This window comes from Nelumbo nucifera, chromosome 8, assembly GCF_055504915.1.
Source record: "Nelumbo nucifera cultivar China Antique chromosome 8, China Antique-T2T, whole genome shotgun sequence".
In the NCBI taxonomy this organism is placed as follows: domain Eukaryota; kingdom Viridiplantae; phylum Streptophyta; class Magnoliopsida; order Proteales; family Nelumbonaceae; genus Nelumbo; species Nelumbo nucifera.
Genome location: NC_142656.1, coordinates 4849650 through 4868888, shown reverse-complemented (window position 1 = coordinate 4868888; position 19239 = coordinate 4849650). Strand labels below are relative to the sequence as shown.

General features: G+C 37.1%; 2 protein-coding genes across 3 annotated transcripts; both read left to right on the top strand.

Annotated features, from left to right (window-relative positions):
• The first annotated feature begins 2440 nt into the window (after positions 1-2440).
• LOC104600692 (beta-fructofuranosidase, insoluble isoenzyme CWINV1) lies at positions 2441-6151 on the top strand. The gene is made up of 6 exons (XM_010263779.3): positions 2441-2573; positions 2725-3581; positions 3862-4020; positions 4097-4335; positions 4438-4528; positions 5624-6151. The coding sequence occupies exons 1-6, from the start codon at positions 2483-2485 to the stop codon at positions 5807-5809; spliced, it is 1623 nt and encodes a 540-aa protein (XP_010262081.2). The 5' UTR covers positions 2441-2482; the 3' UTR covers positions 5810-6151.
• Positions 6152-9886: 3735 nt separating this feature from the next.
• LOC104600691 (beta-fructofuranosidase, insoluble isoenzyme CWINV3-like) lies at positions 9887-16621 on the top strand. 2 transcript variants are annotated; one of them, XM_010263777.3, is made up of 7 exons: positions 9887-10148; positions 10284-10292; positions 14383-15233; positions 15484-15642; positions 15755-15993; positions 16119-16209; positions 16369-16621. In XM_010263777.3, exons 1-7 carry the CDS (start codon positions 9974-9976, stop codon positions 16546-16548), a joined length of 1704 nt encoding a protein of 567 aa, XP_010262079.1. In that variant the 5' UTR covers positions 9887-9973; the 3' UTR covers positions 16549-16621. The 2 variants fall into 2 exon arrangements, with proteins under 2 accessions (XP_010262079.1, XP_010262080.1); XM_010263778.3 differs by lacking the exons at positions 9887-10148; positions 10284-10292 and adding an exon at positions 12358-12977.
• The last annotated feature ends 2618 nt before the right edge of the window (positions 16622-19239 follow it).

Sequence of the window (19239 nt, the reverse complement as noted above, 5' to 3'; positions counted from 1 at the left end):
CACCACGGTTGATCTAATTTAATATGCGCAAACCACGGCTAATCTGATTTGTTATGGCCACATTTATTAAAATATGTTAAGGGCCCGAGGTTGAGCTGAAGATTGGATTAGTTCAGCTACTTTATAGACGCTATTTAAAGAGAATGAAGGGACCGTCCTTCAAAATTTCAAATGATTAACCAATGGTTTATTTGGACTCTTTGAATTTTTCACCAAACATAGAAGCTCTTTCAATTTTTATATATAATAAATTAATATAAATATAATATACTGAATTTATTATATATATAAATTCTTATATAATATAATAAATAGAATAGTTTTTTTTTATAATTTTAAATATAATTATATACCATTTATATATTAAAATTAATACATTTTATAATATAATCGGATCGAATGAGAAAAAATTTGAATCCGATCTAATTATTAATCGGATGTAGATTGAAACATCCAAATCCGAGATAACTGGATCAGATGTTGGATTGGGCCTCAAAATTCTGAGTATCATTGACAGCCCTAATTCCCAAACTGACCCTAATAAGTAAGAGACCCCATGTCCAAGGCAATACAAGCCAATGTGAGGACAAGCTTTGCAGTAAATTTTATCTTTCACAAAATTTATTTTCATTATTCTTTTCCATGGATCATATAAGTATGCTTTATATTCAATTTCATGATTTAGGGGGCGTTCTTTTTTTGGATTTTGAGAGGGTGATGATCAAGAATCCCATGTTCTTTTTTTAGATTTATATGGGGACCAATGAAAGTCTATTTTTCTGGGTATCACTTACTTATCTCCTAGGTGGGTAAATACCTTTCCCACCTTAGGGGAAAGTTGTCAAAACTTAAATATGACAAAAATGCCCCTTGTAATAATGGATTTTTATAACTAAAATGGGTATTGCCTTATTTACATGGAAAATAAAAGAACATGGATAAATACACTTATCTAAATAAGTCTTTTCCAAGAAACACTTACCTGGATAAGTGCATTTACCCGGACAAATTACTTACTGAAAAATGAACGAAACCTTATAGTTAAAATGTTTGTTAGGTGTAACTGTGTAAGGTTAGGGTTAGGGTTTTATTATGTACAATTAATGTATGTAATGGCACATTTAGAATATAAAATGAAATATAATTTTTATGGATATTGAGAGATGCAACAAACGAATAGGCAAAATGGTGTCATAAAAATTCAAAAGCGGCAGAATGCTAACAGAGGGAACAGGATATTGGTATCTGAAAATATAGCTCCTTGCCTCTCTGTTGGAAATAAAAGCTCATAGATGAGAGTTTCACTACCCCCATAAGCCTAGGTATCTGTATTTTACCTTTTTGTTTTGGGCTCATTGGGCTACAGGCATAAGGAGTTGTTAGTTTTCTTATGGGTTATCACTTCTACGTACTTCCCGTGGGTTTAAGAGCTCAGATCTGCTGCCAATAAAAATAGTCATTAACACACTAACAGCATAGCTTTCAGCCACATCGGGCATTTTTCTGACTTGTAAACCAGTAAGAAATAATACAGACCCAATTAACAGGGAGCCCAGATTTTCTACTCACTTTTCCTACCCACTCTCTACCTGCCGTGAATTACAGGCGACTTCAATTCACGGCGGGTAAAAAGTGATTAGGAAAAGTGAGTAGAAAATCCCGACTGAACACAAGTTTTTTATCAAAAAAAAAAAAAAGTAACCCACGACTCCCTATCCCATGGGAGTTGTGGGTTTTCTACTAGTTTACATCACTTTCAGTTTCTGGTCTAAGGGTGTAATCCACAGATTGAATACTTTGAATAAAGCAGAGTTGACTTGACCGGGTTCATCACCTTATCATGTGGCACTGTAGGCTTTTAATGTATCGCATTCTATTGTGCTTTTGCAGTGCAACATCTATGTTCTCTGGGTTCTTTGGTTCAAGATTTAAATTCTTCTTCAACTGCTTTCGTGTCACCTTCATCAAAAACACGTCTGTGCATTAGAGAATTGCTCTATATATTTTATCAAACAAAATTTCAAAGCTTGACTATTTACCTCATTCAAGAAATGATTATTTTATTTCTCTTTCACATCTAAGCTTCTTTTATTTATTTAATACTCTTCCTTGTTGGGGTTCAGAGCTTCCTAGTTCCTGTCATCTACACCCATCTTGCTTCTTTGACACCAGTTCCTTGAGGGAAGCCATGACCATGGCTTTCTCTCGCATTTGGTATATTGGGTTGTGCTCTGTTCTTCTCCTCCTCCATAGAGGAGCTGAAGCATCTCACCCGATCTACATGCATCTTCAATCTGTTCAATCTACTTCAGCGGTTGATCACCAGCCTTATAGAACTGCTTATCATTTCCAACCTCCCCAAAACTGGATGAATGGTAACCCCCTCCTCTTCCTCCTCCTCCTCCTCCCTCACTAACTTCATATTTTCTTCTACTGCTCTGTTATTGTTTGTTTTGTTCATGACCTCTCCTTCAACGGTCTGATGTTCGTTTTCTTTGTTACTATGTCTGTTCGGACATGCCGTGATGGAATGGTCAAATGGGTGCTTGTTGTTGACGATGCAGATCCTAATGGTTAGTTTTACTCAATTAAATTCTGTTTACTGCACAATATGCTAAATTGTTTTGCTTTTCATGTTTCACAGGTTCAGTTAGATTTAAACTGAGCCACAGATCGCAGAAGTACTAAGACACTATGATTTTCTTTCTGTAATTCCATTTGCAGGACCGATGATTTATAAGGGAATTTATCATCTCTTCTACCAGTATAATCCATTTGGTGCGGTTTGGGGTAACATTGTATGGGCACACTCAACCTCCACTGATCTAGTCAACTGGGTTCGCCATGATCCTGCTATTTACCCGTCTGAACCATTCGACATTAAGGGTTGCTGGTCTGGTTCCGCTACATTCCTCCCCGGCGGCAAGCCCGCCATTCTTTACACCGGCATAGACCCACAAAACCGCCAGGTTCAAAACTTAGCATTTCCCAAGAACCTCTCTGATCCCCTCCTCAGAGAATGGATAAAACTAGCACAAAATCCTCTGATGGCTCCCATTAATGGCATCAACGCAAGCTCATTCAGGGACCCAACCACTGGTTGGCGGGGAGCTGATGGGAGGTGGAGGGTGATCATTGGTAGCAAGAGAAGACGCCGGGGAATGGCAATTCTGTATAGGAGCAAGGATTTTATTCACTGGACCAAATCTCAACACCCACTCCATTCGTCGGACAACACCGGAATGTGGGAATGCCCAGATTTCTTCCCAGTCTCTCCCAACGGCAAAATGGGTCTCGATACTTCAGTCATTAATCCGGGTGTTAAGCATGTGCTTAAGGTGAGCTTGGATGATACCAAACACGAGTATTACACAATTGGTACTTATGATCCTGCCAAGGATCAGTACAGTCCCGATCCTGGCTCTGTAGACAATGGTTCAGGCCTGAGATACGACTATGGAAAATTTTACGCTTCGAAAACATTTTTTGATGACTCGAAGAAGAGGAGGATATTGTGGGGTTGGATAAATGAATCCTCTAGTGTAGCCGATGATGTAGAGAAGGGATGGTCTGGACTTCAGGTAATTAATCAAAACAAAACCAATCTGATTAGTGCTTCTGAACATCTCTGTTTCTTCATCTCAAAGATTGCATGATTTGCATCTAATGTCTGAATTAATGCTTCCCAGTTTATTTCTCATAGTTTGCTTTCCAGTAATCCTTTCCGATTCAGAAAGTGGCTCAGTTATTCACCTGGGTCAAGAGTTTCAATTTCCTATGTCGGTGCCCTTAGGCTGAAGTTGGGCAATTTAATCAGAAGGAAGGAGAAGATCAATAAATCTTATGAGATCCATTTTGCAGGCAATCCCAAGGCTTCTCTGGCTCGATTCAAGTGGGAAACAACTGGTGCAATGGCCAATCGTTGAAATTGAACAACTACGAGGAGACCAAGTTAATTTGGCCAACAAAGAGATTAAGGGAGGGTCAGTACTCGAAGTTTCAGGAATAACAGCCTCCCAGGTAAGTTTCTCTCTGAACTCTTCGTCAAAGCCGATGTATATATGTCTGCAATTAATTAATTTGCCGTTCTAAACAGGCGGATATTGAGGTTTCATTTGACCTTTCAAAGCTAGAGAAGGCAGAGGTGATGAACCCGAGTTGGGTTAACCCACAACTGCTCTGCAGCAAAAAAGGTGCTTCAGTTAAAGGTGGGATAGGGCCATTTGGATTACTGGTTCTGGCATCGAAGGACATGAAAGAACAGACAGCCATCTTCTTCAGGGTATTCAAAGATGGCAAGAGATATGTGGTGCTCATGTGCAGTGACCAAAGCAGGTCAGTTCTCATTCGTTAGCTCAGAGTCTTGAAGTTGGGTTTGTCTGGGTCAATTTTTTTTTTTTTTTTTCGTTTGACTAACTAAATGTTGAATTAAATTAGGTCTTCCTTGGGTAAAGACATTGATAAAACAAGCTATGGAGCTTTCGTGGACGTAGATCCTCTTCACGAGAAGTTGTCATTGAGGACTTTGGTAAGTTCAGTGGGGTAAATTAACAGTTGTTTTTTGTTTTTTCTAATACATACGTAAGAGATGGATCCGACCATTTATTCCAATGAGGAAAAATGAATAGGTAGTTCTGACTTTTGTGGAGCCGTGCACCTTTTCTCTGTCAAATAAAACAAAATAAAGGGTAAATTGCAATGTATTTTGGGTTTAGTCTCAGTTCCAATTTAGTCTCACTTAAAACTTTTGAAAATATTAAAATTATCCTTCAAAATAAGCTTATGTTCATCATCTTCTTTCAGATTGAACCAAAACAATGTATAAGCATTTAAATGATTGATAAAGAAAATTTAGATGACACTTAAACGAGTATTTATGTCTTTCCATATACCACTTAATAGCATTAATAATTTTAGAGTAAATTAGAATTCAAGTACTAGATTGACATATTTTAAAATTTGGATATTAAAATGAGACTAAATCCAAATTACAGGGTAATAATATACAATTTAGCCTAAAATAAAATAAAAAATCAAACGATATTCGATTAATGAACATCAGATTTTGAACAAACGTTTAAAGTTGAGAGGAAGTTGTTAAGAAATTTCACAATATTTGTTAAGGAACTTTCCTGTGGTTTATGTATTAGATGGCGATGGAGTGATGGGTGTATTTTGAATTTTGAGAGCCATATACCATTTGGTCAGTATACGCAATTGAATTGAGGAGGACTACTGCCACATATTGAACTCTTGCTTATGATCAGTTGCCACATTTTTCTATTGAGCTCCTAGTATTAGTAGGTCAACAACTTTGCATTAAAGGAAATGAGAAAGTAGATGAGAACTCTAAGAGTGCTCCCAGTGATCAAATTAAGCGAACCAATTAATCAACACAGAAATAATTCACAAAAGTAGGTTTTTACTTTCCACATAGTAAATAAGCGAGACCAAGTCATGGGTCGCCATGTAATGATTCTTTCTAAAAAGCTACTTCTTTTTTTCTTCTTAGACTGCTTTCCATGTGCTTAGGGTCAACATAAGCTTGCTTGCTAAGAACAGATTTCCTTCTTTTGCTTAATTTTAGGTTTTACTAATGTATGTGGGGTTTCATCCTTTGCAGATAGATCACTCAATTGTGGAGAGTTTTGGTGGACAAGGAAAGGCTTGCATCACTGCTAGGGTGTATCCAAAACTGGCTATTGGAAACGGAGCCCACCTCTTTGCATTTAATAATGGAGCTGAGAGTGTGAAAATAGCAAGCTTGAGTGCTTGGAGTATGAAGAGGGCTCACATCAATGAAGCTTAGCTAGCAAAAGTGAAATCAGAGGGGATTATTATAAGAAGCATGATAGAAACTGTATTCTTATTATTTGGTCTAAATAAAGGTAGGACTTAGGAAGAGTTGCGTGAAGCGTTAGGGTCTACAATAATCAATAATCAACACTGAGGTGTTCCATCCACATCATAATATCTTACCATGTTAGAACAAAAAGGAAGCCTATCAAAAAGATTCCAACAATAAGGGAAGAGAGTTCACATTATTGTTCATCAGTTCCCATCTCATGGAGATCCTCTCCCATGTACCTATTTATCTTTTGTTAATTGGGCGTTATGCTTCTACTTAATGCTTTTACTTTTTGGTCAAAAAGGTGAAACCATTCATCAAGGCTATGTTTAGTTTGAAGGAAAAGGTAGGAAAAGAAAGGGAAGGACAGGAAAACCAATATAAGATTTATAAAAATTTTTCTACTTTTTCCTACATTTTCTTTCAAACCAAACATAACACAAAGGAATAGTATTACTGAAACAGAATACATATCATTCTGGACAGGTTGCTCCAGAAACAAAGGAATAATAGACCAAATAGTAGTCGGAGTCCGAGTGCACCAGATGGCAATATTTGCAGCTTTGTGAGCAGCTACATTTGCACTCCTATGATGAGTATAGTTTTTTTTTGACACCTAAAAGTAAGTTCATTCATAAATGCTCATGCTATAAAGTAAAAAAAAAAAATTAACAGCAATAAAAAATATAACAAAAAAAGCATGTTAAGCATGCTAAGATAAAACAGGTAACCACGAGCATCGGGAGAAAAATGACTTGAGAAATCTTTGCAATTGATGTAATTTAAGAAATGTCAAAAAGGTCGGCTAAATGGCTCCAACAGAGATGAAGTCAACAATTGTGTTTCCCTACCAAATGGGTTCAGATCAACTACGCAAAACCCTCAAATTAAGTGTGTAGAAAAAACAGATACACCACGGCACCCAATTCATGGCAATATTAAAAATGTAAAAGTGGGAAAAGCCTAAAATAGTCTCCTGTTACAAAACTCTTCCTAACACAATAAAGAAACATCCAGAAATAAGCAAACATGTTTATGATACACCAATTAAGATGGTTCCAAAGAACCCACCAACGAACAGAAAATTTATGATATTTGAAGCAACGCCTTTAATCATGATACAGAAGAGACCAATCTCCAAAGTAAATACATAGGGTGCAAAACCTTGTATTTTGTATATATTTGAACTGTGCATATTTGTATTTGTACTCCTTCCCAATTAAGCCTAAGAAAAAGAGTGAAAACAAGGATAATAGGATACAGATGGACAATTTCTTGAGGGGAACAGCACGAACAAAGAGACTCCACATGGTCATGAGATACAACTCCTAATCCAAAAGGGACTTGCTGAGCTGCCATTGATTGTCTTGTATCTAGAAAGAAATTGTCTGCATGAACTGTTAGTTGCTTTAATTTAGCATTTAAAATGCAGTGAACATAAACATGTGCAGCACAATGTTTTTAAACCATCATTGATCCTGATATTCAGACTATTTATACAATTGGTTCTGTTTTACCCCTAATCCGTTTTTTGGCTAAAAACTGTTGACTTGGATGAATAACCTATTGACCTAGGTGATTGAACCATCGATCCATTTAATCAAAACAACAGTTTTTGATCATTTTATTTTTTTAATTTAAAACAAACCATCTTTTTTTTTAATCAGACGATCAAACCGCTGACCTGAAAACCGGTGGTTAAAAGAGTTCCGATTTCGTGTCGATTTTTAAAACATAGGCGCATAATGAATGGTACAAATGAGATAAAAAATTTCAGCCAACGCCCTATATGCTTATAATGCTTCAATTCATGATAAATAAATAAATAAATAATTGAGAGAAGGGATGTAAATTAATTACTTCATATTTCATCTGACAATAAATAAATGAGTTTTAAACAAATATAATCTGCAGTGTAGAGTGAATAGGTGGCTGATTTAGATTGGGTTTTACTTGGCCACACGAGTGGAGGTCGTGTTAGGAGTTTTGTCTCCTCTGCCAAAATACTTAAATTACAACAATCTGCTCCAACCAAAGTTTGGGGTTTGGTGCAGCTTATTAAGATAAATTAAATTAATAATCCACGACCACGAGTATTAGACTGACAAATCCACCTACCTTGCCGTTTTATAAAGGCCTCATTCGTTTATTGGATAATTTGATGAATTGAGAAAATTGATCAATTTCTCGGTTTTTTTCCCTATGCGCATGTTTTTATTGGGCTTATCTCAATAGTTTAACTGTAACCATATAAGAGAGAAAATTGATCAATTAATTTTTGGGTTTTTGAGTGTCAATGTAATGGATCCTATGAAAAGATTATTTCTTACATATATCGGCTCTTTAAGTAATCAATACTCTTCTGGTGTGAGCAAGTTGTTTATCCATCCACCGAAAACGCATAAATCTCTTGCCAAAATCTTTACTCGAATAAGTATTAGTGTGACCGAATAGTGACATCGCAATTTTCCAAGATAACTCTTACCCTGGGGGATCATTTGCCCAAATAAACACAGGCCAAAAATTGTAAATCATACGAGATGACCGAGGAACTAAAAGGGTTAGCTGAAAAGTGTGCCAAAATTACAGAAGTTATTTATCTTCTCTTTTATCCACCAGTTGTGTATATTTTATTCTTCCTAAGAAATTGTTTCAGGGCTTTCTTATTTGGTACTATTACCAAAATTCATACAAATATATACATATATATATATATATATATATAACACCAACGATTCTTATAATTGATTTTGCAAGGCAACCCTGATGTATATATATTTTTTGACTTATTATGTAAATAATCGATCCAATTTTATTAATTGTTAGAGATCCAAGTCCCTTATCTTATGAAGTTTGGCTTTAGTCAGGGGAAAGCCTGTTCAAGCAGTCTTTACTGTCTTGCATCGAGAATATCTTCGTACTTTATACTTTTTTCATAGGGAGATATTCCCAATAAAAGGTTGAAAAAAGGCTGTTAGAACAGTGTGGGCATAGGTTTGCACTGATAGAAGCTGATCTCTATCTTATGCATGGTGCCCCCTGCTTTTTTGCTGAATAAGGAAATAATATATTAATTAAATAGATTCTTGTTGTCTTTTTGGGTCAAAACTGAAAGTGGAAACCTAGGAGATAATGAGACTAGATCTGTTCCTCACACTGATCTCACAGGTACATCCCACCATATATTGGAAACGTCTCCCTGTACTTATATGTTATTATTTACAGGAAATGTTTCCAATGCACGGTGGAATGCATATGTGAGTTTGTCTTGAGGCGCCATGTGTGAAGAGCAGATCCCAATTCAGAGATAATCACTACTCATAGACCTGTTCATGGGTTGGGTGGTCCGACGGGCCGATCAGGCCTGATCCGACCTAAAATTAGACTTAAAATGGGTTATGTGATTATGTCCATTTGAATAATTTTTTTTATTTAAGAATGTAAAACTGTGTTTTAAAACGTAAAAGAAAGGGAAAAAAACCATCTTGTAGGCCCATTGTTCATTTAAATAGGAAAAAAAACCATCTAAATTTTTAATTCTAATTTGAATAGGAAAAATTGTAATTTTTTTATTAGGTCGGGCTTCGGGCTTTTTATCAAGGCTGGACTCGGACCCAAATTATAAGTCCATTGGTCGGGCCGGGCTCGGGCTTGGGCCTAGTATATTTCCATTAATAATAAGTAAAAGTCCGGGCCCGGCTCATGAACAGGTCTAACTACTCACATTGTTTATCTTCTTTTTATTCCTTGTGCTACACATGGTTTATCATTATAAATTTATAATACGAGAGGGTGATGCACTGGCGTTTCCTGCTGGCACTATTCATATGCTAAATAAACTAAACATTTATATCTGCAAATTGCATGTTTTTTAATCAACAACACAACATCAAGGCTTTTCAAAAAAATTAAATAAATAATAAAAAGAACAGCATAGACATTAATTTATGTGGCATAAATTATTTATTATGTATTTAATTTTGTACTTTGTATATATGTAATCTAACCAGCCGGCTGAGTTTATTTAAAAAAAAAGCAGCTTGCTGGAATCCATTCTTCATAGATTAATTGGAAAGAGCAGCTTGAGTTCTCTCTTCTTCTTTGGGGAGAGAAACTGAGAAAGTCATGGCAACTTCTGCTCTCTGGTTTTTGTGGTTGTGGTTTATTCTGGTTGGAGATGTAACTGAAGTTGAAGACTCCCGCCGCACTCACGGTGACCTCTACCCTCTTCAGATTACTTCAATAAAGCAGCCGTACAGAACCTTATATCACTTCCAACCTCCAAGAAACTGGATGAATGGTAGCTGTAGCTCTTTTCTTTCATTCAAATTTTTTTCTTTAGTGCTTTTTTTTTTCCTCTGAATTCTTTGATCATTTTATTTTTCATGTTTTTTGACATGTTAATGAATGGAAAACGGCCATCTTGGATGCACAGATCCTAACGGTTAGTCTCCCAAACAATCGCCACGTTTCCTCTTTTGATTGTCTTGTTACTTTTAATTATACCGCATGTTCTGTTCCAGGCATAATCCATTTTGATATGAATCTGTTTTACCGAAACAAAACAAAGGCCCAAGACTCGGTTTGACATGCCATGAATCTATATCGGGCATGATGAATAATACTAGGCTTTTTTTAACCCCCAAACTTCCAGTGGATAGGTGGCCACCGTTAAAATTTTGGGATTTTTAGACTACTCCATCTCAGAATTCTGATTTAAAATATATATCTATAATAACTATTTAAAATTATAAACAGCTTCACTTATAACATCCATACTTGTTCATAAATTAGTATCAATTTCGAGCTGGCACCTACTCCACCTATATGGTGAAGCTAAAAATTCTAAAGATAGACTGAACAATAAAAACCCCTAAAATTTTTTAATACAGTAGAACGATATGATATACAAAGAAATCATTCATAAATACAAAAAAAAAAATCGGAAATAATCTCTAGCCCAAATGCTAAATAACCCAAAAAAGGAATACCAGAACCATCATTATTCAGCAGAACTAATTGAGTTTCAATCCGGAGCTCATAAAAAGAAATATAAATCCTGTTAGTGAGATGATTACTTCTCGTCTTGGACAGCCAGTCCACTGCTTGATTCACCTCTCTATAAATATGAACAACGATGATATCCATTATTAGTTCATGGTAATTATCAAAATGGCCTTCTAATACCATAGGTTCCAAGCGGGATTTGCTAGTATTTTGTACTATGTCATGCAAAACCTTCAAGTGCATAAGCTTCTGTGGAAAGTCACAGTGAAATTATTTCTTCCGTGGACAATCCCCAACTCTCCCAATAGTCTTAGGACTTCCTCGAACTGATCCATTAGCATTTAACTTACAAATAGAAATGGCAATGGGACAGGTTTGGGGCAGGGATCATATTTCTATTTTTCAACATTATCCTTCATCCCCGATCCACAGGGGACTTCATTCCCCATCCCCAATTTTGACTCCGGTTGGGGATTCTTATTAATCTCCATCCCTAACCTGAGGTTAAGTATCCGGTGGGGATGAGAAAAATTGTCATCTCTACTTACAAAAGCCATGATGAACTGGGTTTAAATGTACCACCTTTAGCCCTTTACACCTGATTGGTAACGCCTGAAGGCCCAAACAAGAAAAGTAGGGGTTTCTTTGAGCAAAGGATTGATTTCCTGAATCCACACCTCTCTACCATAAAAGTAACATATTGGGAACAATCGAAACACCCTTCCATCTTTTTTCTACATCTCTCTTTTCAAATTTCCCAAGGGACAAGGGAGGCCAAGATTTTCATACACAACTTTCTACCAAAATCCATCCTTCCCATTCCTACCCACACACGGTTAGGGTTTTCCTTCAACAGAGATCCATTTCCACACAAACCCTAGCCACAGACCCACGGTTCTTCTTGTCAAAAGTCTCTAGCTTAAGACATTTGGATCATCTACTTTCAACAGACATTTGACCACCTGTGTTATAGATCAAACATATGGATCATCGTAAAGATTCATCAGTAGTTGGGGGGGGGGGGGGGGGGGGGGGGGGGGGGGGGGGGGGGGGGGGGGGGGGGGGAAATCCAGATTTGGAACGACAAAGGGCTCCCACCTGAGTTCCATATAAGACATCCACTTAGGCCTCGTTTGCTTTTCGGTAAGTTATTTACCCGAGTAAATGCAGTTACTTGGGTAAGTTTTTCCTGGGAAACACTTATCAGTTAAGTGCATTTATCAATGTTCTTTTATTTGTCATGTAAATAAGGCAATGACCATTTTAATCATAAGAATCCATTATTAAAAAGGACATTTTTGTCCCATTCAAGTGTTGGCAACTTTACCCCTAGGTGGGAAAGTTATTTACCTACCTAGGAGATGGGTATCACTTACCCGGGTAAGTGGTATCCAAGAAAATAAACTTTCCCTGTCCCCAAATAAACCTGAAAAAAAAACATGGATTCTTGGTCAATGGGAACCAAAATCCTATCGACCAACTTTCCCCCTCTCAATATCCGAAAAAAGAACACCCCTTAAGAATTCAAAACAAAAAATCCTTGATAACAAAAACTTTTCTTAACTAGACCCTTAAATATTCACCTTCAAATGAAAAACTTGACTTCTAGTTCTCCCCATTTAGAGTAGGTTTTTCCAAAGCAATATCAATCACACCTAGGTAGGAATGGCAATGGGGTGGGTTCGGGGCCGGGATTACATTCCCCATCCCCCACCCCGATTTCCAAATCATCCCCCATCCCCGTCCCCAATCACCACCGGGGAAAGAAATGCTCCTCTATCCCTGACCCCGCCAAGGATGAGTTCCCCGTGGGAGACCTGGATCGCCGATTGCTTTTGAATTCCTCATCGGAGAAAGGAAAGCTCCTCCATCTCAAATCTGCGACTGAGATTCACATTGATTAGGTGATGACCACGAGTTGCAAAGTTTCAGATCTGCAACTTGTGAACGTTAAGTTGAGAGAAAGAGAAAAGACGAGTTGCAAAGTTTCAGATTTGCAACTTGTGAGCATTGAGTTGAGAGAAAGAGAAAGAAAGGACCGTTGCGGGCTTGCGAGTTGTCTCACCTGAGAGAGAAAAAGAGCACTGATGGCGACTAAGAAGGGAAGAAGAACTGAAGAAGGGTAAGGTTTTTAGTTTCAGGCGCAGCCCTCTGTTCTTTCTTCTTTGTCCGTTGAGTGTCTAGGTAGTAGAAGAGTCGAGAGACTCTTGAGAGTTTAGAGTTTTAAGTTTTTTGTCTTTTACACTTTTTTAGTTTTTGTTATTTGTGTAATTATAATATAATAATATTAATATATATATATATATATATTAATCGGGGTCGGGCCGGGGCGGAGATTGCATTCCCCGTCCCCGTCCCTATCCCCGTCCCCGATCTGGGATTCAGGAGTAGCCCCATCCCCGACCCCGACCCCGCCAAGGTACCCCATCCCCGGTCCCATCGGGTCGGGGAGCCCGGGTAGACAGGGAAAATTGCCACCCCTAGACCTAGGGAATTTTTGGAAAGGGATTGAATGTTAGGACCAGCATAGAAGCAAAGGCTCTCCCATTGTGTCCATCATAATTTTCAAAACCGGACTAGACCGGAAAAACCGGGAACCGATTTTCCCCCAAAACCGTTGATTTTGGTCAGCAAACCGCTGAACCGGCCGATTAACCATTCAAACGGTTTTGATCACTTTCTATTTTTTTATTTTTTTGTCAGAATAGGCCGGCCATTTGGGTCAAACGGTCGGACCGTTCGAACCAATAACCGGACCCCTGACCGGTTCGGTCACCGGTTCGTTTTTAAAACCATGGTGTCCATGATGAATACTAAGCTCAATATTATATTGTTCGATCGGTGGATTTAATCATTGCTATGGTCAAATCTAGCCCATTTGTTAACACTTTGTTGGACCCATTTGCATTACTAGGACAAAAATATGATAAAATGGGTGTTCTGTTTTGAGTTATACTGATTTTTGACCCTCCTCACATTCCATAATTTCGTTGTATGTTTCAATTAAAACGGTCAATGATCAATCCCACTGATGCATTTTTCTAGCTGAAGTGAATTTCATATGGATATGTGATACTCAGTGACAACACATATCTATCACCAATTTGTATTGATCAATCCAAATCATTTCAGGTAGAAACAGCAATAAAACTAAACACAACCTAAATTTATGCAAGTTCTCTTTTTTTTTTTTTTGAATTATTCAGATTCATAATAAACCATCCTTATAAATTCTAATGGTTAAATTAAATCTCACACCCATAATGGTTAAATAAAATCCCCACTAAGGAACTTATAGAATGACCAAGATTGATGAGTTCTACACTTAAATTCATTAATTTAACACTGGCTTACTTTCTTAAATTTATCCATTATAAAGATTAATTTCCATATAAAAGGGAAGGCCTTGATTCAACGAAATGAAATGAAAGACCAACTGAGCTTGCCAAAATGGAGTTTCTGTGTCTGGTTGGATTGAGTCGGGAGAGGTTCCCATGTTGATCCATGATCTTATGTGTTTCTTGCAGCACCAATGTACTATAAGGGATATTACCATCTGTTTTACCAATACAATCCCTACGGTGCTGTATGGCGGCCAGACATCATATGGGCCCATTCTGTATCAACTGATCTCGTCAACTGGGTTCACCTCGACCATGCCATTTACCCAACTGAGACTTTCGACATTAATGGCTGCTGGTCGGGTTCTGCTACAATCCTCCCCGGAAATAAGCCTGTCATTTTGTACACCGGTGGAGACAGTAAAAACCATCAGGTTCAGAACTTAGCATTGCCTGTAAATCTTTCTGACCCACTCCTCCAATCGTGGGTAAAGCTGCCTCAGAATCCTCTCATCACACCCATCAATGGTGGCATTGATCCAGAAAATTTCAGAGACCCCACAACTGCGTGGCAGGGTCCAGATGGGGAGTGGAGGGTACTTGTTGGAACCCAAGGAGAACATGGAGGAATGGCAATTCTGTATCGAAGTAGGGATTTTGTCAACTGGACCGAATCTCAGTATCCATTTCGCTCGCGGGAGAAAACTTCTATATGGGAGTGTCCTGACTTTTATCCAGTGTCTCTGAACACTACAAATGGAGTTGACACCTCGGTGAATAATCCTAGTGTCAAGCATGTCCTCAAGGTGAACTTCAATTCCCATGACTACTACACATTGGGGAGTTACAGCAGTTACACAGATGAGTACATTCCTGATACCGACTTCATGGACTCAGACTTGAGATATGATTATGGAAAGTTCTACGCTTCAAAGAGTTTCTTCGACCCTGCCAAGAACAGACGGATCTTGTGGGCTTGGGTAAATGAGTCCGATAGTGAATCAGAGGACATCAAGAGAGGCTGGTCTGGCCTTCAGGTAATTCAAAGTATTATATATGTTACATCATCTACCTCCAGTTTCTGCTCTTGAGAGTACTGTGAGAATGCAAATTAAAAAAGAACATCAGTTAATTCAATAGTGAATTAGTGACTCTGATAAATGGTGCACTAGTTGTATAGAAGAAGGAACAAGCAACCAATTTGCAGCTTGAAAATTTTCAAAGTAGATATTCGTTGTTTTACACCAGTCAGTGGATTGAGTCACCAGTATAACTTTTTTTTTTCAGTCAATTCCGAGAAGTGCTTGGCTTGGTAAAACGGGAAGGCAATTGGTACAATGGCCAGTCGAGGAGATTGAAAAATTACGCATAAATGAGGTGAATTTCAAGGGTGAGAATCTTAGGAGTGAAACAGTATTTGAAGTTTCGGGTGTCACGGCTTCACAGGTCAGTTTCTGATCATCTGCATCAATATCATACTGTTAAATCGTGCTTTAGAACTTTTTTTTTTCTTTTCTGGGTACAGTTCATAATTCATTTACCCTTTTCGATCTTGAAGGCCGATATAGAGGTTTCGTTTGAATTACCAAAATTGGCATATGCAGAGTTGATGGACCCAAGTTGGGTTGATCCACAATTACTCTGCAGCGATAAAGGAGCTTCTGTTAAGGGTGGAGTGGGGCCATTTGGTTTGCTGGTTCTAGCTTCTGAAGATTTGAAGGAACACACTGCAATCTTCTTTCGGGTGTTCAAAAATAAAGACAGATATGTGGTGCTCATGTGTAGCGACCAGAGCAGGTAGAGTTAGTTTAATTTGATTCTTTATTTCTTTCTCACTAAACTAAATATCCTACTGTTATGTTCTTGGGTGAATTAGCTAGCTTAATTCTAAGCCCAATGACCTGAACATAAAATTTTAACAGGTCTTCCCTGTCAGAAGAGATAGATAAAACCACCTATGGAGCTTTTGTTGATGTGGATCCTCGCCACGAGAATATTTCACTAAGAAGCTTGGTATTTTCATATGTCCATATTCTGTGTAGTTTTTGTCTTACAATTAAAAGAGTAAAATTTCTTGTTTAACTTTCTTTTTCTGTTTTTTGGTTAAATTAACCCATGATATTGAACTATTTGAACACTAATCATGTGCGCTTTTTTTTTTATCTATTGCAGATTGATCATTCTATTGTGGAAAGTTTTGGGGGCGAAGGAAGGGCTTGCATTACTGCAAGGGTTTATCCCAAGTTGGCCATTGATGAAGAAGCCCGTCTTTATGCATTCAATAATGGAACTGAAAATGTAATAATTTCAAGACTGAGAGCTTGGAGTATGAAAAGTGCGCTTATTTATTGAAGGCATATATATCTTAAACAATGGGGACGGAATATAAAAGAATGAGAAATGACACAGACTAGTATTTCTGGAATTGTAAATTTGTATAGCAATTAACTCTAAGGCTCAGTGGAAAGAGTGCAAATACAAATATGTAGAATGAAAAACTTTGTATTTTGTATTATTTTGTGAGTTCACATCTGAGCCTCATGGAGTGCACCCCACATGCACATCTCATCAGCATGCATTGGGAAAATCTCTCCTACTTGTTGTCATTGGGAGATGTTCCTAAGGATTGGAATGTGCTGTGGGGGTGCATTCCATAGGGCATAGATGTGAATTCTTATTTCATATATATTGTACTGTACATATAGGTATTTGTACTCCTTCCAAACTGAGCCTTAATCTCCATTCCTGTGTGGCATGAAGCATTTGTAAACTTTGAAAAATAATGTAATTGAAACTTTTTGGAAGGAGAGTTCCAATCTACATTCTAATAACATCAACCTCTCTCATTCTTACCTTATAAACAAATAGAAATCTTTTTTATCCTGAAAGATACCATAAAATGTGGGTTCAGCAACTGCATGTTGTCTACAATATAAAAATCACTGTTCAGCAAATGAGCTACCAAGCGGGGAGATACACGGTAAATCAACAAAATGGGTGGACAGTAACTGTAAAAAATGGATGCATGACAGTTGAAGAGTAGGGCATTGATATTGATATCCAATAAGAGTGCAAGGTTAGAACAAGATTCAAGAGTCTATTTAAGTTTTATATATGCTACATGCGTATATTTTAAAAGCAATAAGTGTAAATAGTATCTATGTTATAAAGAGTAGTCCAGTGACCAAGGTTTCTGCCAATGCTGGTTCATGTAAATTCTTCTCATGTCTATCTATGATTCCCATCTTAATGTATATGCTGGCTGGTTCATGCGATATGAAGAAAGAAGACAATTTCACATTTGCGAGATAGAATATCAAAAACTTTAATTAATGCATATAACATCTTATTTAGGTAGCTTCTGATAATGTTTTTGAACTGCTGTTGATCTGAATGGTCAGACCATCTGGCCCGAAAATCATCCATGCAATCAGTTCCGTTTCACTCTTAATCTGTTTTTTTGTTAAAAATCGTTGATTTAGTTAGCGATTTATTGATTCAGGCTATCATACCGTTGATTCATTTGACCCGTTCAGTGTTTTTTTTTTGTTATTTTTATTTTAATTATTTTCTAAGTTAGGACAGGCCGTCCATTTGAATCAGACGATCGACCCAAAAAACGATGGCCAAAACGGTTCCAATTCACAAGATGATCATAGCATGGGAAGGTGTATTCTTAGCCAGCAAACTAAGTTGAATCAATTTTAAGTACTCATAATTTGGCCAAATTAACTACATACATATATATATATATATATATATATACAATTTCATCCAAACAGTCCTATCTAATTAACAATGAGCCTGCTCTAGCTAGCCTAACTCTTCCTAATATTTATGAACAACCAACCAGTATTGGGTCCATTTAACTTAGTTACTTATTTTATTCTAATTGGCAAACCTAAGCCAAAACGTGTAAAAGAAAGCAATTATCAATAATGAAATCAATTAAAGTCTCATCGCATTACGGCCTTGTTTTGTCTTTGTGAACTTCATCCGATGCTTTGTTAAAGGAATTCGATCAATGAACAATTAGGTTTTCACCACAAAAAGAGCATAAGTTATTAAAAATAATATAATATTTCAAATCCAAAGCGTTAATTTGCTGCCCCTTCATCGCTCAAATCTTTTGTTTGCTTCACCTCTAACCGTGAAAAGGCAGCTGGACCATTCTTTGCGTGGGCCACCACAAAGGGGTTTCAAGTGAAACGACAGAATAAATAATTTTGAGTGGTGAATGGAAACATTATAGGACTTAAGCTTAAAACTTCAGCAGATTGTTTCCCTTGAAATAGGTCACCATACTCAAAATGTCAACTAAAACTTACAAACGGGTTTTACGCGATTTTTTGGTACTTGTTCAGGAATAGGAGGAAAATTAACAATAAAGAAAAGAAAACGACTAAAATGGGGCATGGGAGCTGGCGTATTCCAAATAGCAACACCAAACTTAGTATTTCTCTACCTGATTTGAACAAACACATGTGCCAAAATGCATATCATCCATATAGGGAAGAATGTGATCTCAATCGAGTTGGCTCATAACCACATTAGCCCGTGGGTGGGCAATATTAGGGGTGAGCATGAATCGATTTGATTCAATTCGGTTTGGTTTCATGGAAGAACTTGGAACCTACTCTATAGGGGTCAGTTTCAGGCTTTCAAAACTAGAACCTATCCTGTGAAGGTCCGTTCTGGTCTTGGTGGTTTTGGGGTTGGTTCTAAAGTATACTTGTAGAATTTGTTCTTTCTTTACTTCATCTTAAGAAAAAAATGAAACATGTTCTTTAAAAATTTAATTTTCAATAAATATAATATATAATTAAAAATTTATATTATCTTTATTGATTAAATAGAATAACTTAATATGTAGATTATCATTATAAGGTTCAAGACTTATAATTTAAATTTTGTAAATATTATCTTTTACATTACTTAATTGTATACATTCAAATATTAAAATGAAAACAAATGATCAAATAACTTAAGTAATTGAATGTTCAAGTGAAACCATGGCCTTTGTAACCACGAGTGCTTGGGTTC